The sequence below is a fragment of the Felis catus genome, chromosome D3, assembly GCF_018350175.1.
Source record: "Felis catus isolate Fca126 chromosome D3, F.catus_Fca126_mat1.0, whole genome shotgun sequence".
Classification (NCBI taxonomy): Eukaryota; Metazoa; Chordata; class Mammalia; order Carnivora; family Felidae; genus Felis; species Felis catus.
In genome coordinates, this window is record NC_058379.1 from 21,543,441 (window position 1) to 21,569,836 (window position 26,396).

A 26,396-nucleotide genomic window follows, 5' to 3' on the forward strand; every position below is an offset into this window, starting at 1 on the left:
GTATGACACCTAAAGCACAAGCAATGAAATAAACATAAACAAGTAGGACTACATCAAACTAAAAAAACTTCTATACAGCAAAAGAAACAATCAAGAAAGTGAAAAAGATAACCTGTGGAATGGGAAAAAATACTTGCAAACCATAATTCTGATAAAGGGTTAATATCCAAAATATATACAGAACTTATACAACTTAACAGCAAACCCCCCAAATAATCTAACTTAAAAATAGGCAAAGGGGTACCTGGCTGGCTCAGTTGGTAGAGCCTGCAACTCTTGATCTTGAAGTCATGAGTCAAAGGCCTACGCTGGGCATGGAGCCCATTTAAAAAAAAAAGGCAAAGATCCTGAATAGACATTTTTCCAAAGAAGGTCTATGTAAGGCCAACAGGTTCATGAAAAGATGCTCAACATCACTAGTCATCAGGGAAATGAAAAACCACAATGAGCTATCACCTCATACTTGTTAGAATGACCATTATCAAAAAGACAAAAGATAACAAATGCTGGTGTGAATGTGGAGACTGTAAATTGCTACAGCCACTATGAAAAACAATATAGAGGATCCTAAAAAATTAAAAGTAGAACTACCATATGATCCAGCAATTTCACTTCTGGGAATATATCTAATGTAAACAAAAACACTAACTTGCAAAGATATTTTCACCCTCATGTTCATAGCAGTATTATTTACAATAGCTAAGATATGGAAACGACCTAATTGTCCATGATGGATGAATGGATAAAGTTGTGGTCTATATATACAATGGAATAAAAAAAGAAATTTTGCCATTTGTGACAACATGGATGAACCTTAAGGGCATTATATTGAATGATTAAGTCAGACAAAGACAAATACTGTATGATCTCACTTACCTGTGGAATCTAAAAACGAACCAAAAAAACTCAAAAAAAAAAATCAGATTTGTGGTTACCAGAGGTGGGGGTGAGAGAGTAGGGGGAGAAGGAATTGGAGGAAAGTAGTCAAAAGGTACCAACTTCCAATTATAAAATAGATAAGTCCTCAGGATGAAAGGTACAACATGATAACTATAGTTACCACTACTGTATGATATATGTAAAAGTTATGAGAATAAATCCTAAGACTTTTCATTATAACTAAAAAAAGCTTGTTTCTTTTTTTTTCCATTTCTTTTTATTGTATCTTTATGAGACAATGGATGTTAACTACACTTATTGTGGTAATCATTTCACAATATATGTAAGTCAAACCTCTATGCTGTATACCTGAAACTCATACAGTTATATGTCAGTTATATCTCAATAAAACTGGGGGACAAAAAAACTTTCTCCTTTTGACCAGAAATATGCCAACAGATAACTATTTCATAATGTGAATCAGCAAAATTAAAGTAATATAACATGAAACCTGACCTATAGTGGCAGTCTGCTCGAACACAGAGTTTCCACTCTCGCTGGAAAACCCACCACTCTTCTTTCCATTCTTCAAAGACCTTCCGTAGTATTCTCTGCTCATAGTAACACCTTTGGCAATGAACAAAAATCAAAGAAAAATCCATGATGATGTGGGAGCTGGTATTTGTTCCCAAATTAGTTTCATATTGCTGTTACATTCTCATAGAAAAGCATGGCTCATTATTTGATAACACCAGAATAGAATAAAAACATATTTTCAGATCAAATATTTAGAAGTATTTAAACTAGGGAAAAAAAGTACTTAAACTAGGAAAAAAGCTAAAAATGTTATACTACAGATCTTACCAATTGAGGAGGTTAAAGTAAAATAAAAATCTGGCTTTTCAAATACCATGAGTTGAAAATTATTCTTCATTTTTTTCTTCATCAGACTAAAAAATGTTTTTATTATTATTATTATTTTAATATTTATTTATTTTGGGGAGAGCACAACCAGGGGAGGGGCAAAGAGAGCAGGACAGAGGATCCAAAGCGGGCTCTGTCAGCAGCGAGCCCTATGTGGGGCTCAAACTCACAAACCACAAGATCATGACCTAAGCCAAAGTCAGATGCTCAACTGAGCCACCCAGGTGGCCCGAAAAAATATTTTTAAAGTAGTAACTACACTTCACATTTATGTATGGAGGAGATTAAAAGTTATAAAATAAGCAAATACTTAATGTTATTCCTAGTACTTAATAAGAACACAGCATATTAGTTTCACTGAAATCTGTCCAGGAGAGTTATAAAAACAGCAGAAGATACGTAGAGGCAATAAAGAGGGGACAAAGGTAATAAGAAAGAAAACAAGAGCAATGGCAGATTGTGTTGATGCTAACAGGCACTGTGGAGGTGACTGATAATTCAAGAACTCTGTGCCTGTCAGTCACTTTGAATTTCTTTTCATAGTTCTGCAGCTTATTAACATGTGCTTCCTCCTCACCACTCACAGTTTTTAAAAAACTAGCTAGCAAAAATATTCATAGGGAAATTCACTTCGCTCTTGTTCATAATAAAAGAGGATAAAAGTCATCAAATGTCCCTCAAAGGGATGGATAGGTTAAATTCGACTAACTTCACCTAGTCATTTTTTGTGAAGTGGAGCTAAAGATACTGAAATGAGATGTTCCAGAGAAGTAGGTAGGTGAAAAAATAAAGCTACCTCATAGTATGTATGACACCATTTTCTAAAGTTAATTTTTTTCATGTTTATTTATTTTTGAGAGACAGCACGAACAAATGGGGGAGGGGCACAGAGAGAAGGAGACAGAGGATCAGGAGCAGGCTCTGCGCTGACACCAGAGAGCCCAATGTGGGGCTTTAACTCACAAACCATGAGATCCTGACCCGAACCAAAATCGGACACTTAACCGACTGAGCCACTCAGGCACCTCTAAAGTTACATTTTTTTTGTATTTCCACTACTCCTATGTTAGAATGCATACAAATTTGTATATATTTACACATATATAATGTATGCACACACATACATATTTATAGACATACATAAAAACATATACATCTATATGCATGTACTCTGCATACATAAAAATAATTATATTATACATATTAAAAGCCTGAAAACATCTCCACAATACCAAACTATTACCAGTGGTTTTCTCTCAGGAAGATTATAGAAGACTAGTGTTTCCTATTACATGTGTCTATAGTTAAAAAAAAATTTTTTTTAATGTTTATATTGAGAGAGAGAAAGCATGACTGGGGGAAGGGCAGAGAAAGAATCCCAAGCTCACAGCACAGAGCCTGATGCAAGGCTTAGTCTCACAAACGGTGAGATTATGACCTGAGCTGAAATCAAGAGTCGATCGCTTAACTGACTGAGCCACCCAGGTGCCCCTGAAGAATTTTTAAACAACTTTGATCACAATTTTTTAAAAATTTCATGGAAAAGAACCACTTCCATGTGCACATGTACTTCCTTCCATCATCTACTACTATCCATCAACATCCTTCTCTTCCTAAACCCCACTAAAATAACAGCACATACATTTCAAAAGGTGTAAACTCACAAAGACAAAGAGAATAGGAGCAACAATGATAGATTAGAGATGTCAACAAATTTTTTTTTATTTTTTTTTTTTTATGTTTATTCATTTCTGAGACAGAGAGAGACAGAGCATGAATGGGGGAGGGGCAGAGAGAGAGGGAGACACAGAATCGGAAGCAGGCTCCAGGCTCTGAGCCATCAGCCCAGAGCCCGACGCGGGGCTTGAACCCACGAACCATGAGATCGTGACCTGAGCCGATGTCGGACGCTCAACCGACTGAGCCACCCAGGTGCCCCAAGATGTCAACAAATTTTAAATGATAGCGCAGTCAACTGAATCACCATATCAGAGAACTGAATCAACATATCATACCATATCAGAGAAAGCCAAGAGAGTACTAAGTATCTTGTCCTGTGGGAGTCAAGAAGCAACCAGCTGGTGGCACAGACCTCAGAGAGGCATGGGAACATGAGGCATCAGGAATGAGGGAGCCCTGGTTGGAGATGAAAACACAGGATTGTTTGCAAGCCTGGGCATAAGCAGCAATTAGGCCCCTCTATCCTTTTATTCACCCAAGCAGAGACTTGGGTTTATCTCTGGAGAAGCTCAACAGAGGAACACTGGACTGCAGAATATCAGCAGAGATCTGGAGAGGGTCTTAAATGGAGAGTCCACATACTCAACAGTGAGATCCACATTCCAAGTGTATAATCACTACCACCCACCTCCAAGCCACTCCAGCCCAGAAAGAATTTGGAGGATTCCTCTCCTCTGGGGAACATGATCAACCACCTAACACAAAAGGCTTCTGGATAGTGACAGCTGAAGGTTCCTCAGTGAAACTGTCCAGTCTCTACCTCAAAAGCCTAAAGTGAAGCCTTCAGTTTATAAGTCCTTATGCATACATAGAAAGGATTCCAAAATTAGCATTTTAGTGCCTAACTCTTAAATATGAATAGACAATGAAAGGACGTTTTGATATTTGAGGAAAGGCTCCAATATGAGACAATGACCAAAAGCACAGAGAAAAAAAGGGCTCAGAAGAAACAGACAATATAAGCAAAAATCCTAAAAACAAATAGCTACATTAACTTCAAAAGATTATGAACCTACAGGATGCTATTTCTTAAAAAAAAAAAAAGGAATATTCAGAAAACAAAAAAGAGATGTTGGGAATTTTAAATATGACAGCAGAAATTTTTAAAAAATCCATAGATAGATAACAAAAAAGTCAATTGGCTTTATAGGCCACCACAAGGACTATGGCTTTTACTCTTGGCCAGAAGGGAAGCCATCTAAAGCAGAGGAGGGACATGACTTGATTTACTCAGAATACCAGTTGTGAAAAGACGGACTGGGGCTAGGGCTGGAAATAGGAGACCAGTGAAGTTACTGCAGTCATTCAGGGGGAGACATGATGATGGCTTGGACCAGGGTGGTACTGGAAGTGCTGAAGAGAGGTGGAGTCTGAATATATCTTGAAAGTTATGTCAACACAATTTGGGCATTTGGCATTGTAAACTGGGGTATGAGAGAGAGATGTCAAAGGTGACTCCCGGGTTTCTGGCCCAAGTCCCTGGAAATATGGGAGTTTCCATTAACGGAGAGGGAGAAGGCTCAGCAGAGAGGTTTGTGGGGATGCTCTAGATTTCAGGTTTGGACATAGTTAAGTTGTGACATCTATTAGACACACAGTGGAATTGTCACATACATAGCATCTGGACAAGAGAGAGGTCTGGGCGGGGTGTATATATTTGGGAATCATCCTGAGAGTTGATGAGATTATCATGATTGTGAGGTACACAGAAGCAGCACAAAGATGTGGCACTGGGTATTTAGGTGAGGAGGAATCCACAAAAGAAAGATGGAGCAGTCAAAGAGGGAAAAGGGAAACCATGAGAGGATGGTAACCTGGAAGGTGCAAGAAGAAAGGGCTTCTCAGAGAAGGGAATGACAGACTGTCTCGCTTCCTGGTAGGCCAAGTAAGAGGAAGTTTCAGAATTTACCACTAATTTTGGCAAATGCAATGACCTTAACAAATATAGTTTTGGTGGAGGAGTAGAATCTAAAGCCTAGTGGGATAGATTTAAGGGTAGATTACAAGACATGTTGGACACACCGAGTCTGGCCAGGGGAGTTGATGTAAAGGGGAGCAAAGATACAGAGTGCTAGCTGCAGGAGGACCTACAGCCAAAGAGATTTTATTTTTTTCAGGATAAGAGAAATAAAGGGTATTATATGCTGGTGCAAATGATCCAGTAGAGAGCAAAACATTGATAATGCAGAAAAGAGAAAAAAAAAATGCTAGGGTGATGGCCTTGAGTAGGCACAAAGGCAACCGAATGCAGAGGCCAAAAATTTTGCCGCAGATGAGAGCAAGGACAGGTCACTGGCCTAACAGTAGGGAAAGCAAGTTGCATGGTGATAGATGCTCGTGGTGAGTGGGTGGATGTGGTGGAGGGAGCTTGTGCAAGTCTCTTCTGTTGTTTCTATCAAGAAAATAGGAAGCAAGGCCATTAGCTAAGAATGAGAAAGAAATATTGATGAATTAAATATTGTAAATAAAAATAAATAAATACTATAGGGGCACTGGGGTGGCTCAGTTGGTTAACTGTCCAACTCGGTTTTGGCTCAGGTCATGATCTCACAGTTTGTGACTTCAAGCCCTGTGTTGGGCTCTGCACTGACACTGCAGTGCCTGCTTGAGATTCTCTCCCTCTCCCTCTCTCTCTGCTCCTCACCCACTTGTTCTCTCTCAAAATAAATAAACTTAGAAAATAAATAAATACTATAAATAGACAAGAGCATTTTACCTACTTCCCAAGTTAGCCAAAAATTTTTATTTAGATCTCCTCTTCAGAAAAATAGCTAACTACTTCATATTTATGACTACCTTATAAATGGACATATAGTGCATTATTTTCACCCTACTAATTCAAAGATCATTTTGATTCAGTTTATTAATGATAAAACAATGCCAGTTTATAAAAGTTAAAAAAATTTCCAAGAATATAAAGGCATTATTCTGCATTTTCTGGTATGAAATAATTCTCTAATATTCCTAAAAGTGAGGAATAAATAACATGGAAAAAGACCAAAACAATAATAAAAAAAGCAAAGATCAGTATGTAAAATTTTCCCCCAAATAACAACCCACTTGATTTAAAGAGGGATTACAACTTGAAGAAAAAGAAAAAAAAACATCACAAATTTCTAAGTCAATGGAAACAGTATCAGAATACTAACTCTGATAGATGCTTAGACAACAAATAGCATTCTCACTCTCTCTTTTTACAATTTGAGAAGGCCCAGAGCCATAACTTATCCTAGACCAAACAATTACCTAGGATCTGGGCTAGGACCAAAACTTGGGTCTCCCCAATTCCAGTCCAGTATTCTTTCCTCCATACCCTTACTATTCAAGAGCAAAGAAAGTAAAGAGTATAATAATGTGATCATTTCAAAGCAGTATGGCCAACATCTGTCACTGGCTAACCCAACATCCAGAGTCAAGCCTTTGCTTCCTCACAGGCATCCAACTGCAGAGGCTGGAAAGGTTTCTTTCCCAGCCTGCTTTGCAGCAAAAGGTAGCCAGCTTTTTTGTTGGCCAATGAGGCAGAAGCAGAATGCAGCTGAGGGCTTTCAGGAAAGTTTTGTTTTCCTGTGTAAGAGACAGATCTAGCTGACACCACCCTTCCCTTACTCCTTCCTGTGTAAAATAGAACACTCATTTTGCAACTATGCAGTGTCATCTCTGAGAACAAAGGGGCAATATATTAAGAATGGTGAACTTGAAAGGTACTAAAAGCCTGAGTCTCTGATGGCATCACTGAACAGCTAAACCAACACCATCCTCCAGACTGCTTATGAGAAAAAGCAAATCCCAATTTGTTAAAGCTATTGCCAGAGTTTCTCTTATTTAGAATCAAATACATTTCTTTTTTTTTAATGTTTATTTTTTTGAGAGAGAGAGGGAGAGACAGCGTGAGTAGAGGGAGCGGCGGAGAGAGAGGGAGACACAGAATCTGAAGTAGGGTCCACGCTCTGAGCTGTCAGCACAGAGCCCAACTCCAGGATCAAATTCTCAACCTGCGAGATCATGACCTGAGCCGAAGTCTGATGTTTAACAGACTGAGCCACCCAGGCGCCCTAAATGCATTTCTAACTGATATAATCAGCATTTCCCAAGTATTTGGAATATAAATGAGTATTACTTGAAAAAAAAAAGTTTCCAGTTAAATATGGGTCAAATATTAAGTAAAGTAAAATTAAGTAGGAAAAGAATTTGGTGAAGATAGTAGAGGGTGCAACATAGTTTTCCTGTCTCTGAATCCCTGTAAAACACACATGGCAACCACGTAGCAAAACCAAAAATTCATGTATCAGTTACAACAAAACCAGGTGACAAGGTATCGCCATAAATCCAAAATGCAAGCAGACTGGGACAAACCATCCACAGTCAAAAGACCTGCATAGTATTAATATTTCTACAGGAGGAAAAAAGAACAATGAGGGTGGCATCTAAGGAGCTGGAGAATGGGAAAACCTCCAAACACCAATAAGCAGTCACTGCAAAGTGCAGAGGCCCCATTTGAGACTAGCAGCTGAACCTGAGAGGAACTCTGTCCCCTCAGTTACCACGGCTCATGTAGAAAGAACCGAAACAGCTGGAGCAGTCCAGTGCCTATAGTCTCAGACCCAACATGCCAGGCTCCCTTTTAGGACAGAGCTTCATACTGAGAAAAAGCTGCGGGGAGTAGAATAGAAATTGAGGAGAGGGACAATCGAGAAGAGGAAAGAGAGGATCAGACCAAGTATTTTAGGAGAACAGAACCAGGATATCCTATAGAGCAAGACAGCATGATTTTTTTTAATACTACAAATGAGACAGCTCTGTGAAATCAGGAAAGTTAACTGACCTTGCCTCGCTCTAAAAGTTCAGAGAGATTAATTCCACATAAAAAGCAACGGGGGGGGGGGGGGCGCCTGGGTGGCTCAGTCGGTTAAGCGGCCGACTTCGGCTCAGGTCATGATCTTGCGGTCCATGAGTTCGAGCCCCGCATTGGGCTCTGTGCTGACAGCTCAGAGCCTGGAGCCTGTTTCAGATTCTGTGTCTCCCTCTCTCTGACCCTCCCCCGTTAATGCTCTGTCTCTCTCTGTCTCAAAAATAAATAAACGTTAAAAAAAATTTTTTTTTAAATAAAAAAAGCAACAGGGGCGCCTGGGTGACTCAGTCAGTTAAGCGTCCGACTCTTGGTTTCAAGCCCTGCACCAGGCTCTGTGCTCATTGTGCTGAGCCTGCTTCTGATTCTCTGTCTCCCCTTTCTGGCCCTCTACCACTCTCATGCTCTCGCTCTCTCTCTCTCTGTCTCTCGCTCTCTCTCACTCTCTTGGTCTCAAAAATAAACATTAAAAAATAAGAAAAATAAAAAGAGCAACAAAGTATCTGAGGTCAAATCTCATGCAAGTGATTGTAAGAGAAAGGAAAAGGAGAATAACATGACTTTGGACAAAGAAAGTATGCCAGGAAGATGTGTACATAAAACAAAGCAAAAAACCAAAACCCTGTGACATATTATGTCAGCATGAGCTAAGACTTTAAGAAAATGAATCCATACCTAGGCATATCATATTAAAACTTTGAAAAATAAGATAATGAATCTTCAAAACAGCAATAATTAGACTAACAACTTACAAATGGAAGCCATAAGACAATGAAATATCTTCAAAATGCTGGAGGGAAAACTGGCAACCTAGATTTCTCTATGGAGTGAAATATCCTTCAAAAATGAAAGTGAAATAAAAAAAGTGAAAAAAAAAAAAGATTTCAGAGAACACCCACAGGCCAAATTTGCTTAAAGGAGTTTGAATCAAAAAATTTGGATGACGTTTCATATTAGTAAAGTGACAATGTCAGAAAAATGAAACGAAAGGTTGTAATAAGGGAAGAATAGAGAGGTTAAGAACCCACAACATTCCAGTTTTTTTTTAAAAAATGCTTACATCTCAACGGCTGCCAATTCTTCCTCTGAAATATACCATACACTGGCCCCTTCTCTCCAACCCCACTACCTCTTGCATGTGTCCCTGATGCTGGTGGCTCCCCCTAGCAATCCATTCTGGGTACTGCAGTTAAAGCAATTTTAACCAAAACCTGTAGCAGGGGGCAGTGGCCCATACAGAGGGAAGGTGCGGCACAGGGACATTCTCTTGACTAAAATTTCACTCCCCTTGCCAATGCAACTTTTCCCCCAGGTCCTGTCCTAGATCATGTCAATGTGGTCAGTCTCAACAGTGTCCTGAAGGAACTTGCTTATTTCTGGGCAAATACTCAGAATACCTTTTCACAGAGGGTCTTAGCTATCTTGGTTTGTTTCCGATTGCTTCACACATGCATTCAAACTACTCTCTGCTAGGTCACCATTATATCAGATGCCTGCTGGACACTGGAGGGCAGCAGGAGAAGAATGTAACACATGCCATAACAAAGGTTACACATGAGCTTAATATAAAATAAAACCTAGAACAAACTCAGAGAAGTTTGGTGTTCTGAGCTAATACTACCTGGCTTTAGAGGGAAATACTCTTCCAAAAGTTACTCGAATCCACAAATATAAGAACTTTCTGGCCACGCATCTGAAAGAAGCAAAGAAAGGATATACACATTTTAAAACTCCATTTGACTTATGTTATCAACTTTCTGGAAAGCAGAAGGAAACTAAGGTCCCAGGGGGAGAGATGCTAGCATGAGTCAAAAGGTGAATCATAGCTAATCTTGTAGCAAATAGAGCATAGGATGGGACAGACTTATAAAACCAAGATCAAGCAGTTTTTTTAAGTAGTCTCTACCTCCACTGTGGGGCTCGAATTCACAACCCTGAGATCAAGAGTTGCATGCTCTACCTACTGAGCCAGCCAGGCACCCCAAGCAGATTATTTTCAAAAAATATTTTCAATACAAAGTATTTTGTCAATGAAACTTCAGAGTTGAGGAAAAGGAAGTACATGATAATACTTTTATTCGTATTTTTCTTATTGCCTAAAATACCTAGCAAATGCCCACTTACCTATCAAGGCTCATCTTCAATGCTTGCTCCTATGTGAAGCCTTCCTGGACCTTCCCCCAAACCAAACATAGTGAATAGCTTTACACCCTCAAAACTCTGTTTCAACCCTTAGTATAATGTAAAGTTATGACACCAAATCACAGTAATGGGCTCACAGGGTGCCTGTTGTTGGCTCTGGACTGTGAGCCCCTGAGAGCAGGGACCATGTCTTATAGCATCCCAAGTACCCAGCACAGTACCTGGTATACACAAAAAAAGTTGGCTTGTCTTGGCCAGTTAGTCTCCAGGTTTGGCTTGGAACACTCTTTTTCCTTCTGCCCTTTATCCAGCTTATTCTTACATTATCCTTTAGGACTTGACTTAAACCCCACTTCCTCTGGGAAGTTCCTGCTGGCTACACCAGTGGAACTGTTATAACCACGTGGCCCGCAGTGCCACATCCTCTTATGGCACTTATCATGCTTTGTTGTGACTTGTTTAACAGTCTGTCAACCCCACATGATTTTAAGCTTTCATGAGGTCATGGACCAGGAATGTCTTATTCATCTTGTATGCTCAGCATCTAGCCCACCACCTGGCTAAATAGGTACCTGACAAATCTTTTTTGTAGTTTTATGGTTTTATTAACCCAAATATGATGTGCACATAAGCTGTCTATTCATTCTTTTCGCCGTGCAGCCTGGCATTGGGATTGGTGACTCTGAGGGCCAGCTGGGCTGCTCTTTCCACAACGGCTTTGCAGTTCTTGGAGAAGACACTGTGAGCAATTTCTGCACAGTAAGATTTACTGTACATCAGCAGCACTTCAAGCTCCTTGACACCGTGGACTAGGAACTTCTGGGAGCCACCGGGCAGCATGTGCTTTGTTTTCTTGTTGCTCTTGTAACCAATTCTGGGCATCAAGATCTGGCCCTTGAATCTCCTGCACACCCTATTGTCAATGACTCTAGGTTTCTGCCAGTTGCACTTAATTTTGACATACTGGTCTAACTGGTGCCAGATAAACTTCTTGGTCCTCTTTTTAATGACCTTGGGCTTCGCCAGAGGTCCGAGGGCAGCTATGATGCCAACAGGAAATGGCTGTCACAGGTAGCGCCAAGGAAGAGAAGGCCTGATAAATTTTTGTTAAATGAATAAATGAATGCCTTTGGTAGACCTAATCAAGAGTAGTGGAAAACACTAATTTCTCTCAGACTATGTTTAGACTTTTTCTGGAGACTCCTTATAGCTTAACACATTGTGGGGCCCAACTAGAGAATGTGAATGAAAACACAGAATGACAGATTTTAAGTCTGCAGATTCCTAAATGTCCTTTTCTTCTGAACATTCTGCCACAAAGAGCAGGCATCAAAGTCCCCACCTAAATAACTGAGATACGAAAAGAAGAATCATTCCCTCATTTTAACCAAGAAGGGAGAACAAGGGAAACATCATTGCAGGCAGATGACCACTCGCAAGCTCACCTGATGCGCAATTCTCGTAACTGGTTCCTTCGGGTCCAACCATGTGAGGCATGATACTGCACTGGATGACCAGCACTAGGTAGCTCTCTCTGGATCCCAGAGAAGGCAGACGACTTCTTGTTGGCCAGTATCTTTGGAGGATAAGGTTTCTTAACTGCACCATCCCTAAAAGACCTTAAATTTGAGGAGTAACGGGGAAAAGGAAGAATCAAATTATCTCTGTATGTGATGCAAATCTCTTTTAATGCACAAGTGAAATTAAATAGATAAGCTCAATGAGACAGACTGATAAATATGGACAATAAGTAGCCCAATCTCAGATAGAAATACCTGCCATTCACAATGGTGTGTCAAACATCCCCAAGGCTACCCTAGGTTCAGTGATGATTAGAAAGAAGGACTCAGAGGGGGAACCTGAGTGGCTCAGTCAGTTAAGCATCCGACTTCAGTCATGATCTCTCAGTTTGTGAATTCGAGCCCTGCATTGGGCTCTGTGCTGACAGTTCAGAGCCTGGAGCTTACTTTGGATTCTGTCTCCCTCTCTCTCTGGCTTCCCCCCATCATGCTCTGTCTCTCTCCTTCAAAGATTAACAAACATTAAAAAAAAAAGGACTCAGTACTTGCATATAGTTATACTCATAGCTATGATTTATTACAGTAAGAGGACACAAAGCAAAATCAGAAAAGAGAAAAGGGGAATGGGGCAAAGGCTGCTAGAAATCAAATGCATGCTTTCAAGAGTCCTCTGCCAGGGTAGTCACATAGGATACCCTTAATTCCCCCAGCATCGAACTGTGTGAACATGTGTGAAGTATTGTCTATCAGGGAAGCTTTTTAGAGACTCAATGCCCGAAGTTTTTACTAGGTGCTGGTCCTACAGGCACCCTCTACCGATCACATACCAAAATTCTAGACTCCTAGAAGGAGAGCAGGTATTCAGCATATACCACATTGTTTGCACAAACAGTTCAGGCACAGTTAACTATCCGTATCAGTTGGGGATTGGTGAGAACCCTCTTCAAATCTAAGTTCCTAGACACGTCAGGGGCCAACCTTGTAAGCAGGACATTCTTTTCTTTTTTCTTTTTTTAAAATGTTTATATTGTTTGGAGAGAGAAAGAGCACAGAGAGAGGGAGACAGTGGATCTGAAGTGGGCTCCACACTGACAGCAGGGAGCCTGATGTGAGACTTGAACTCCTGAACCACAAGATCATAACCTGAAGAGAAGTCAGACCCTCAACCGACTGAGTCACCCAGGCTCCCCTCTTTTATCTTACATTTTTTTTTTAATATAGGACTTGAACTCACAACCCTGAGATCATGACCCGAGCTGAGATCAAGAGTCAGATGCTTAACTGACTGAGCCACCCAGGTACCCCTGCAAGCAGGACTTTCTAAGAATAGTAGTCTCCAGCCTGCAATGTTAATTTTTTTTGCATAGATAGAAAACAAAAATAGAGAAGATCAAAAAGAAAAGTTAGTTCTTTAAAAACACTAATAAAATTGACAAATAGTCAATTAAACTGGTCAAGAAGAGAGAGAAAAAGCCAAATAAATCAATATTAGGGGGAAAAAGGAAACATCATTACAGATCCTAAGAATATACTTGTAAACAACTTGATACAAATAATATGAAGATGCAGGTAAAATGGATAGACAGCTCCAAAAAAAAAGTTATCAAAACCACACAAGAAGTATAAAATATGAACAGTCCAATAACCATTAGCAACAATAAACAGTAATAAAAACCTTCCCACAAAGAAAACTCTAGACCTAGATGATTTGTTGTCAAAATTTAAGGAAAAATTCACGCCAATCTCACATAAACTACTCTGAGAACTCTTTTTTAAAAAAGGAACACTACCCACCCAAAATCTATATAAAATTAGGTGGTTTTAGGAGACTAGCCATAACCTTAACACAAAACCTAACAAGGACATTTGAAGAAAGAAAAATTTATATCAATCTCATTAATGAATATATACATAAAAATCTAAACAAAATAGCAGCCAACTTAAGTCAGCAACATAGAAAAAGGATAATATAATATGAGGGAGGATTAATTCCAGAAAGAGAGAAGGTTAATTAATATTAGAAAATTCAACCATGAAGGGGAGCCTGGCTGGCTCAGTGGGTGGAGAGTGCAACTCTTGCTCTCAGGGTTGTGAGGTCAAGCCCCACACTGGGTGTGGAGACTGCTTTAAAATAAAACCTTAAAAAAAAGAAAAGAAAAGAAAAATCAACCATTAAGATAATCATATAGGGGACAATCATATAGGGTGGCTCAGTTGGTTAAGCATCCATCTCTTGGTTTCAGCTCAGGTCATGATCTCATGGCTCATGGTTCATGGTTCATGAGTTTGAGTCCTGTGTCAGTCTCTTTGGTGACAGCACATAGCCTGTTTGCGATCTCCCTCTCTCTCTGCCCCTCCACTACTTGCACACATACTCTCCCTCTCAAAATAAACATTAAATAAACATTAAATAAAGATTTAAAAAAGAAAAGACAATCATATAGTCATTTCAATAGATGCAGAAAACAGAGTTGACTAAAAAATTTTCAATATCCATTCATGACAAAAATCTTACACTAGCCTTAATCTACTAAGGGCTATCTAAGAAAAACTTATGCAGATACCATACTTAAGGTGAAACATTGACAGCTTTCCCTTGGAGATTATGAATATGACAAGACCAATACCATTTCTGTACAACATTGTACTGGAGGTCCTGGCTGGCAAACTAAGGCACAAAAGAGAAACTATAGTCATAAAGATTAGAGAGGGGGCAATAGAGTGTCATTTTGCATATGACATGATTATGCATGTAGAAAACCCCAAAAAACCTACAGGTATATTACTAAAATTTATAAGAATCTATCAAGACTATTTGATACAAAGTCAATATCAAAAATGTATATACAGTCGATTCTTGTTACTTGCAGTATTCTATCAAGTCACCTCAAACGCTCCGTGACATGGGTCAGAAGAATCAATATCGTTAAAATATCTTTACTACCCAAAGCCATCTACAGATTCAATGCAATCCTTATGAAAATTCCAGTGGCATTTTTCACAGAAATAGAACAAATAATCCTAAAATGTGTATGGAACCAAGAAAGACCTTGTAGTCAAAGCAATCCTGAGAAAAAGAACAAAGCTGGAGACCCCCTGGTCCCTGATTTCAAACTACATTACAAACCTATAGTTATCAAAACAGTATGGCATTGGCATAAAAACAGACATACAGAACAATGAAACAGAATAGAGAGCCCAGAAATAAACTCATGCATATATAGTCAATTAATTTATGACAAAGGAACCAAGAATATATACAGTGGAGGAAAGTTTCTTTAATAAATGATGTTGGGAAAACTGGACAGCTACATGCAAAAGAATAAAGCTGGACCACTATCTTACACCATACACAAAAATTTACTCAAAATGAATTAAAGACATGAACATAAGACATGGAACTATAAAACTCCTAGAAGAAAACATAAATGGTAAGCTCCTAGACACTGGTCTCAGTACTGATTTTTTTGGATTTGACACCAAAAGCAAAAGCAACAAAAGCAAAAATCAACACATGGGACTAAATCAAACTAAAAATCTTCCGCACAGCAACTGAAATAATCAAAATGCAAAAACAATCTACTGAATGAAAAAAAATATTTGCAAATCATATGCCTGATAAGGGGTTAATACCCAAAGTATATAAAGAACTCCTACGACTCAACAGCAAAAAATAAAAATAAAAAAACAAAACAATCCAATTTACAAATGGGCAGATGTGGGGAAACAGGTTCAAGAATTCCTTATACTTACATAAATGAGTTAAAAAAGCTTAAGGCTGAGAGTCGCCACCACAGGGTGAAAGTGCCCAAGGTTAGTTAGCAAGATATTATAATGGGATCACAAGGAACTCGTTATAGTAAACTACTTTCCATCTGGCACCAATATACTATTGTGCTCTGATCACAAATGCCACTTGTCACCCAGGCCCTTGCTTTTTACACACACAAGTTAATGATTACTACCTAACTATTTTCTTCACGTCACCACATGTGTAAGATCATGAGAGCTCAATAAATACAGAGACAAAATCCCATTCGGGGCTCTTGTCTCCTCCCAGACCTTAGCCTTTCTCTTATTCAATTCTGCATCCACTCTCTTGCTGGACAAGAGAGAACTCCAGACTCATAATTTGCAACAGGCAGAGAATCTCAATAGACATGTGTCCAAAGAAGACATACAAATGGTGGACAGGTACATGAAAAGATGCTCAACATACCTAATCATCAGGGTAATGCACATCAAAACCACAATGAGTGGTGCCTGGGTGGCCCAGTATGTTAAGTGATTGACTCTTAGTTTTATCTCAGCTCATGATCTCAGAGTTGTGAAACTGAGACCCACATTGGGCTCTGCACTGAGTGCAGAGCCTGCTCTCAGTGCAGAGCCTTCTTAGGACTCTCCCTCTCTTTTGCCCTTCCCTTGCACTCGTGCACACTTTCTCTCTTTCTCTCTAAATAAATACACTTTTTAAAAACCCACAATGAGATACCACCTCACACTTGTGAGAACAGCTGTATCAAAAATATAAGAAATAATAACTGTTGGTGAGGATGTGGAGAAAACAACACCCTTGTACACTATTGGTGGAAATGCAAACTCCAGGAGCCACTGTGGAACACAATATGGAAGTTTCTCAAAAAATTTAAGATAGACTGCTCCTGACTCATCGCTGTTTGTCTTATTGAGGAACAAGTCGTTCAGGAAGCCATGATGCAGCCATGGCTTCTAAAGACACCAGGAAGACACCCATGGAACAAGAGGTGGCAATTCTCCAAATTAGAATTACTATAACCAGCCACAATGTAAAATCTTTGGAGAAGGTATGTGCTGACTTGATCAGAGGCACAAAAGAAAAGTGAAAGGACCAGTTTGGATGCCTACCAAGACTCTCAGAATCATTACAAGAGAAACTCCTTGTGGTGACGGTTCTAAGACTTGAGATCATTTTCATATGAGGATCCATAAGCGACTCACTGATTTGCACAATCCTTCTGAGATTTTTAAACAGATTACTTCCATCAGTATTGAGCCAGGAATTGAGGTTGACGTCACCATTACAGATGCTTAAATCAACCTTTTTAATAACTTGATTATAAGGTAAAAGAAAAATTAAAAATAGACCTACCATATGATCTAGCAATTCCACTTCTGAGGATTTATCTGAAGTAACTCTAAAAGATATATACACGGGGTGCCTGGGTGGCTCAGTTGGTTAAGCGTCTGACTTCGGCTCAGGTCATGATCTCGCGGTCCGTGAGTTCGAGCTCCGCGTCAGGCTCTGTGCTGACCGCTCAGAGCCTGGAGCCTGTTTCAGATCCTGTGTCTCCCTCTCTCTCTGACCCTCCCCTGTTCATGCTCTGTCTCTCTCTGTCTCAAAAATAAGTAAACGTTAAAAAAAAAAAATTAAAAGATATACACAACCCCATGTTCACTATAGCATATACATATGTGTGTGTGTGTGTGTGTGTATATATATATATATATATATATATATATATATATATATATAGCATATATTATAAAGGAATAAGACGGAAATAACTTGTGTCCACTGGTAGGTAAATGACCAAAGAAATTGTGGTAATAATATATACAATAGAATATTCTTAAGTCATAAAAAAGAATGGAATCCTGCCGTTTGCAATATCAGTGGCCTTGAGGGCATTGTGCTAAGTGAAACAAGTCACACAGAGAAAGACAAATGCCATATGATTTTGCTTATATGTGGAATCTTAAAACAAAACAAAAAACAAAATAACAAGCTCACAGATACACAGAACAGATTGGTGGTTGCCAGAGGTGGGGTGGGTGGTCAAAACAGGTGCCGGGAGTCAAAAGCTACAAACTGCTAGTTATAAAATAAATAAGTCATGGGGATATAATGTACAGCATGGTGAGTATGGTTAATAACACTAGATTGCATATTTGAAAGTTGCTAAGAGAGTAAATCTTAAAAGTTCTTATCACAAAAAAATTCTGTAATTACGTATGATGAAAGATGTTAACTAGACACTGTAGTGAGCATTTTGCAATATATACAAACACAGAAATCATTATGCTGTATACCTGAAACTAACATAATGTTGTACATCAATTATACCTCAATAAAAGCAAAGGAAAAGAAAGGGCAAAGCATTCCTTGTACCATCTCAGTAGAGAATGTGCCTGTTGAGCAAGTCAAATTTTATAAGGCTCTACACATGTCTCAGAATAACTCTGAGAGTGCTGAGAAAACACCAAGAGATTTAGGAGAAAAGAAATTTTGGAGATTATGTGAATTCAGAAATTCAGAATCTGTGTATTTCTATAAACTAACAAAAATAAAACTATTTAGATTTATATACTGTTTTCAAACCATAAACACCAAGCACAGGAGTAAATCTAACAAAAATTGTAAACATTTGGGGCACCTGGCTGGTTCAGTCGGTAGAGCACATGACTCTTGATCTTGGGGTTATGATTTTAAGCCCCATGTTGGGTGTAGTGATTACTGGAGGTGGAGGCGGGGGGGGGGGGTAAGGTTGTAAACATTCTTACAGGGAAAATTTTAGGACTCACCAAAATACAATTATTTTTCCCAATCTGATCTATATCTTCAAAGTAATCCCAATTAAAACCCCAACAGTTTTTGTTTTGTGTGAAGGGGAAAAGACTTGAAAGTTGATTCTGAAGCTTATATATAATTGCAAAGATCAAGAATAGCTTACAGACAGTCTTTTAAAAATACTAGGAGGGCACCTGGGTGACTCAGTCGTTTAAACATCTGACTTCAGCTCAGGTCATGACCTCATGGTTTGTGAGTTCAAGCCCCACATGGGGCTGTCTGCTGTCAGCGCAGAGTCCACTTCAGATCCTCTGTCTCCCTCTCTCTCTCTCTTCCCCTCCCCCACTCATGCATGCACCCTCTCTCAAAAATAAACATACCACAAACCAGCAGAAGACAGGATATAATAAAGATAAGAGCAAAAATCAATGCTATCGAAACCAAAAAAATAAATAAAAACAAACAAACAAAAAAAAAAACAATAGAACAGATCAATGAAACCAGAAACTGGTCCTTTAAGAGAATTAACAAAATTGGGGGCGCCTGGGTGGCTCAGTCGGTTAAGCGGCCGACTTCGGCTCAGGTCATGATCTCACACTCCATGAGTTCGAGCCCCGCGTCAGGCTCTGTGCTGACCGCTCAGAGCCTGGAGCCTGTTTCAGATTCTGTGTCTCCCTCTCTCTGACCCTCCCCCGTTCATGCTCTGTCTCTCTCTGTCTCAAAAATAAATAAACGTTAAAAAAAAAATTTAAAAAAAAGAGAGAATTAACAAAATTGATAAACCACTAGCCAGTCTGATCAAAAAGAAAAAAGAAAGAACCCAAATAAATAAAATCAAGAATGAAAGAGGAGAGATCTCAACGAACACAGCAGAAATAAAAACAATAATAAGAGAATATTATGAGCAATTATATGCCAATAAAATGGGCAATCTGGAAGAAATGGACAACTTCCTAGAAACATACACAACACCAAAACTAAAACAGGGAGAAATAGAAAATTTGAACAGACCCATAATCAGTAAGGAAATCGAATTAGTAATCAAAAATCTCCCAAAAAACAAGAGACCAGGGCCAGATGACTTTCCAGGGGAATTCTATCAAACATTTAAGGAAGAATTAACACCTATTCTCTTGAAGCTGTTCCAAAAATTAGAAATGGAAGGAAAAAACTTTCAAACTCATTCTATGAAGCCAGCATTACCTTGATTCCAAAACCAGACAGAGACCCCACTAAAAAGGAGAACTATAGACCAATTTCCCTGATGAACATGGAGGCAAAAACCCTCAACAAGATATTAGCCAATTGGCTCCAACATCACATTAAAAAAATTATTCACCACAACCAAATGGGATTTATACCTGGGATGCAGGGTTGGTTCAATATCCACAAAACAATGTGATTCATCATATCAATAAAAGAAAGGACAAGAGCCATATGATCCTCTAAACAGATGCAGAGGGGCGCCTGGGTGGCGCAGTCGGTTAAGCGTCCGACTTCAGCCAGGTCACGATCTCGCGGTCCGCGAGTTCGAGCCCCGCGTCAGGCTCTGGGCTGATGGCTCGGAGCCTGGAGCCTGTTTCCGATTCTGTGTCTCCCTCTCTCTCTGCCCCTCCCCCGTTCATGCTCTGTCTCTCTCTGTCCCAAAAATAAATAAATGTTGAAAAAAAAAATCTAAAAAAAAATAAATAAATAAACAGATGCAGAGAAAGCATTTGACAAAATACGGCATCCTTTCTTGATAAAAACCCTCAAGAAAGTAGGGATAAAAGGATCATAGCTCAAGATCATAAAAGCCATATATGAACAACCCAATGCTAATATCATTCTCAATGGAGAAAAACTGAGAGCTTTCCCCCTAAGGTCAGGAACAAGACAGGGATGTCCACTCTCGCCACTGTTATTCAACATAGTATTGGAAGTCTTAGCCTGTGCAATCGGACAACACAAAGAAATAAAAGGCATCCAAATTGGCTAGGAGGAGGTCAAACTTTCACTCTTCACAGATGACATGATACTCTGTACGGAAAACCCTAAAAATTCCACCAAAAGACTGCCAGAACTGACTCATGAATTCAGCAAAGTGACAGGATATAAAATCAATGCACAGAAATCGGTTGCATTCCTATATACCAACGATGAAGCAACAGAAAGAGAAATCAAGGAATCGATCCCATTTACAATTGCACCAAAAACTATAAAATACTTAGGAATAAATCTAACCAAAGAGGTGAAAAATCTATATGCTGAAAACTATAGAAAGCTTATGAAAGAAATTGAAGAAGACACAAAAAAATGGAAAAAGATTCCATCCTCATGGATTGGAAGAACAAATATTGTTAAAATGTCAATACTACCCAAAGCAATCTACATATTCAATGCAATCCCTATCAAAATAACACCAGCACTCTTCACAGAGCTATGACAAATAATCCTAAAATTTGTATGGAACCAGAAAAGACCCCAAATAGACAAAGCAATCTTGAAAAAGAAAACCAAAGCAGGAGGTAACCACAATCCCAGACTTCAAACTATACTACAAAGCTGTAATCATCAATACACTATGGTACTGGCACAAGAACAGACACTCAGATCAATGGAACAAAATAGAGAACCCAGAAATGGACCCACAAACGTGTAGCCAACTAATCTTTCACAAAGCATGAAAAAATATCCAATGGAATAAAGACAGTCTCTTCAGCAAGTGGTGCTGGGAAAACTGGACAGCGACATGCAGAAGAATGAACCTGGACCACTTTCTAACACCATCACAAAAATAAACTCAAAATGGATGAAAGACCTAAATGTAAGACAGGAAGCCATCAAAATCCTTGTGGGGAAAGTAGGCAAAAACCTCTTTGATCTTCGCCGCAGCAACTTCTTACTCAACATGTCTCCAGAGGCAAGGGAAACAAAAGCAAAAATGAACCGCTGGGACCTCATCAAAATAAAAAGCTTCTGCCTAGCGAAGGAAACAATCAGCAAAAATAAAAGGCAACCATCAGAATGGGAGAAGATATTTGCAAATGACATATCAGATAAAGGGTTAATATCCAAAGTCTATAAAGAACTTATCAAACTCAACATCCAAAAAATAAATAATCCAGTGAAGAAATGGGCAAAAGGCATGAACAGACATTTCTCCATAGAAGACATCCAGATGGCCAACTGACACATGAAAAAATGCTCAACTTCACTCATCATCAGGAAAATACAAATCAAAACCACAATGAGATACGACCTTACACCTGTCAGAATGGCTAACATTAACAACTCAGGCAACAACAGATATTGGTGAAGATGCGGAGAAAGAGGATCTCTTTTGCATTGTTGGTGGCAATGCAAGCTGGTACAGCCACTGTGGAAAACAGTATGGAGGCTCCTCAAAAAACTAAAAATAGAACTACCTTATGACCCAGCAATTGCACTACTAGGTATTTATCCAAGGGATACAGGGGTGCTGTTTCGAAGGGACACATGCACCCCCATGTTTATAGCAGCACTACAGACAATAGCCAAAGTATGGAAAGAGCCCAAATGTCCACTGATGGATGAATGGATAAAGAAGATGTGGTGTATATATACAATGGAGTATTACTCAGCAATCAAAAAGAATGAAATCTTGCCATCTGCAACTACGTGGATGGAACTGGAGGGTATTATACTAAGGGAAATTAGAGAAAGACAAATATCATATGACTTCACTCATATGAGAACGTTAAGAGACACAACAAATGAACATAAGGGAAGGGAAACAAAAATAATATAAAAACAGGGAGGGGGACAAAACATAAGAGACTCATAAATATGGAGAACAAACAGAGGGTTACAGGAGGAGGTGTGGGAGGGCGGATGGGCTAAATGGGTAAGGGGCACTAAGGAATCTACTCCTGAAATCATTGTTGCACTATATGCTAACTAATTTGGATGTAAATTAAAAATAAATAAAGTTAAAACTTAAAAATAAATAAACAAACAAACATTTAAAAAAACTGAAAAATAAAAAAAGGTTCAGGGTGCCTGGTAGCTGTTGGTTAAGCATCCAACTCAGGTCATGATCTCATGGTTTGTAAATTTGAGCCCCATGTCAGGCTCTGTGCTGACAGTGTGGAGCCTGCTTTGGATTCTCTCTCTCCTTCTCTCTCTACCCCTCCCCTGCTTGCTCTCTCTCAAAAATAAATAAATAAACTTAAAAAAAAAAAAAAAAGGCTCTGGTCCTGGTCTCATGGTCTCACAATCAATGAGACTGACCCCTACATCAGGCTCCATACCCAGTGTGGAGAGCTTAGGATTCTCTCTCTTCCTCTGCCCCTCCTTTGCTCAGGCATGCTCTCTCTCAGGAAAAAAAATTAAAAAAATTACTAGGTGAGACCTTACTTAAATTTAAATCTCAGGCTTTACTGTCAAGCTATATAATCAGGACACAGTGATTTTGTAGCAGGGATAAATCAACCACAGGCACAAAGTAGAAGCCCAGAAACAGACCTTAGCTTAAATGGACCCTTGATGAATGATAAAGGTGAGGATACAGAGAAGTCCTTCCAGTAAACTGTGCTGGCACAACTGGATATCCACATGGAAAAAAAAAAAAGAAACTCACATGACACACAAAAATCACTTTCAAATGGTCTAGAGAAAGAAGTATGAATGGCAAAATAATAAAGCAGTGAAGGCAATACAGAGTATCTTCATGACCTCAGGAAATGAAAAGATCCCTTAAAACATGACAGAAAAGATATATAAAAAAGACTGATCATTTTTACTAAGTTAAAGTTTAAAACACTGTAATTCATCAAAAGATACCAGAGTGAAAAAAGTGAGCCACAAAGAGGGAGAAGATACAGATGCCTCAAAATAGGTCCTAAACAGCAACAGAAATTAGGAAATATAAATATAAAGCACAGTGAGCTATGACTACACCCCCACCACAAAGCACAGTGTTGGTGAGATGTGGGGTAACAAATCCAAACATGGTCAGTGAGAGCACAAACTAGTACAACCAATTTACAAAGCCATTACCTGGCAAAATGGAAGATTCTCTTATCTTTTGACCAGCAACCTGTTCCCAATTATATACCTAAAATAATGGTTATCAGAGTGTGACCCCTGGACCAACAGCATCAACCGAGAACTTACTTGAAATACAAATTGAGCATGACTCCAGACCTACTGAATCAGAAACTGATGGTAGAATCCGGCAATCCTGTGTACCAAGCCCACCATGGCATTCTGATGCAGGCTCAAACTTGAGAACCACTGTGTGCTAAACTATGCATATGAGAGTGTTCATCACGTTCAAAAACTGGAAACAGCCCAAATGCCCATCAACAGAATGGATAAATTGTGGAATATTCTTATAATGTGGTATTATAGAACAAGAAAAATGAGCAAGCTACAACTATAGACAATAACATGAAGGAATCTTGAAACCTTGAGAGAGGTACCTAGGTGGGTGGCTCAGTCGATGAAGGGTGTGACTCAACTTCAGCTCAGGTCATGGTTTCATGGTTTGTGAGTTCAAGCCCAACACTGGGCTCTGCACTGTCAGGGCAGAGCCTGCTTGGGATTCTCTCTCTGCCCCTCCCCTGCTCATGTTTACTCTCTCTCTCTCAAAATAAATAAATCAACATTAAAAAAATATCCTGAGAGAAAAAATTCGAGACACAAAAGAATACATACAATTCATTTATATAAAGGCAGAGGCCAAACTAAACTATATTGTTTGGTAATGCAACTTAACTGGTAAAAATGTAAACAAATTTGAGAAAATGATTACTATTAAGGTAGGACAGCGGTTTACTCTAGGAAAGAAGGAGTGGGTGTGATTAGGAAAGGATATGTAAAAAAAAAAAAAATCACTACTTATGTTCTTTTTAAAAAAAAAAAAAAAAAGGAAAGGATACGTAAAAGTGACTTCTGAGGTATTGACAATATGCTATTTCTTTACCCGGGGTGGGGGATGGTGATTACATGTTTATTTCAAAATTGTATAATTAACAGTACATTTTATGCACCTTTCTGCACCTGTGTTATATCTAACAGTTTAATTTTTTTTTTAAGCAAACATAGTCCCTTCTCAAGGTCCCACATCTAAAGCAGTACAGTAACTAGCGAAACTAAAGAAGAGTTAGAGGTCACAGAACTTCATTTTAAGCCATGGTTAACTTGCTTCAAAGGATGAAATAAGACAGGCCTGCAGAGTACTCTACAGATTATACAGTAAACACAGTCAGGGTGCTGGATCCCTTTTCTGTGGGATCAGGAAGGGCAGACCTCAGCAGCTATGCTGGAACTCTTGTGACCCTCCTCCAAGTCCCAGTGGATTAGGACAGAAGAAGAAACCTGAGTCACACCAGACCAACCAGATTCATTCTTCCAGGACTGAATTTTGAGCTGAGATACAGACTGAACAGGCTTTGGAGGCTGAAGTACCAATAAGGACCACTCAGAGGAAGGGTCCAAACCACTGCTGAATAGGTTCCTCCCATTATACCCTGGCTTCGACCTTGCCCCCAAGGCCTAATAGATTCTATAAAAAATTTCTACAGGTTAGTTAGCATCATAGGCTACAAGCAGTAAAAACCCAGTTCAAATTAGCTTAAGGAAAAAAGAGTATAACCATAACAACCCTTCAACAAAATTGACAAGCTAGGGAAAAAAAGAGAGAGAGAGAAGATATAGATCACTAAAAGTAGGAATAAAAGAGAGGGCATTACCACTGACTTCTCATAAATTAAAAGAATTATAAAGGAGGAGACCCTGGGCGGCTCAGCTTGGTTAGTAAACCGCAGTCTTTCTCGTAAATTCCTTCCTTTCGTCAAGGTTAGCCAGAGCTGATTCTGCTATTTGGAATCAAAAGAACCTTAGTATAGGCTATAAGCAACCATGGTAAGAAGTAGGAGAAAGATACAACAGCGAGTGACCCTTGATGTTAGAACTTCTAACCTCAGGATTCCCCAAACACCAAAAAAGGAATGTTAAGAGAAATCAAAACTCCTGGGGAAAGGGAGGGCCCAGAGCACCATCCAGCATCCGGACCACAGCTGCTCCGTCTTGCACCACAAACAGCAATTCCCAGCCCTTCTTCCCTGGCACCCACACCAGTGTCCCCACAACATATGAGATGTTCAAGATGAAGCATAAGGTGGCTGTACTCAGGGTGCCCCAGAGCTCAGGTCCTGTGGCAATTACTGTGATTCACATCAAGACATAGGTGCCCGTCCACATTGTCTGGTCCCTGTTCAACACAATCTTCATGAACTTGTGCTGCCTGGCCTTCATGGCATTCACCTACTTCATGAAGTCTAAGTACCGAAAGATGGCGGGTGATGCTGGGGCCCAGGTCTACACCTCCACCACCAAGTGCCTGAACATCTGGGTCCTGGGCTTGGGCCTCCTTCTGACCATTACAATACATTATTACTTTCGCCACGGGCTCACTGACAATTTTTGAAGCAATTTCAGAGATCATAAAACATTACAGAAGCTATTAGCAGCTGCCAATAGCCTGAGGCTCTCACTCCTTCCACAGCATTTTATATACATGTCAGTCTACAATTGAATTCAATAAAGCACTTGTGTGTGTGGAGGCGGGGGTGGATAACTTCCACGGGAAAATCGTCATTCTTGCTCAAAATAAAAATTTTAATGACAGATATTTTCACACGCTCAAAATGGTTTTGAACTGTAACATAAAGTATGAAATGTGCATTATACTCTACATTCTAGATGAGAAACCTAAAACAACAAAAAAATCCTTACCTGAAGTTCCTTTCTCACCATTCCTGATTTAGGAAAA

The 26,396-nt window shown here is 39.3% G+C and overlaps 2 protein-coding genes and 1 pseudogene across 28 annotated transcripts in view; 1 reads left to right on the forward strand and 2 right to left on the reverse strand.

The window, feature by feature from the left end:
- SFI1 (SFI1 centrin binding protein) overlaps positions 1-26,396 on the reverse strand; it is a 104,429-nt gene that overhangs the window by 68,288 nt on the left and 9,745 nt on the right. For 11 of the 27 annotated variants that reach the window (XM_045041531.1, XM_006938612.5, XM_045041511.1 and 8 more), the window contains 3 exons: positions 11,977-12,150; positions 10,011-10,082; positions 1,396-1,506 (listed from right to left, as the gene is read on the reverse strand). In XM_045041531.1, coding sequence (XP_044897466.1) covers positions 1,396-1,506; positions 10,011-10,082; positions 11,977-12,150 — 357 coding nt within the window. Of the gene's footprint in view, positions 1-1,395; positions 1,507-10,010; positions 10,083-11,976; positions 12,151-26,396 lie in introns of those variants that run through there. The other 16 variants (XM_045041508.1, XM_045041510.1, XM_045041507.1 and 13 more) reach the window with 5 other exon arrangements.
- On the reverse strand, positions 10,089-11,905 carry LOC109492995 (60S ribosomal protein L32-like). Its single transcript, XM_045042041.1, has 2 exons — positions 11,891-11,905; positions 10,089-11,593 (listed from the first exon to the last, which is right to left on the reverse strand). The coding sequence occupies exons 1-2, from the start codon at positions 11,903-11,905 to the stop codon at positions 11,168-11,170; spliced, it is 441 nt and encodes a 146-aa protein (XP_044897976.1). The 3' UTR covers positions 10,089-11,167.
- LOC101099154 lies at positions 16,773-17,122 on the forward strand (annotated as a pseudogene).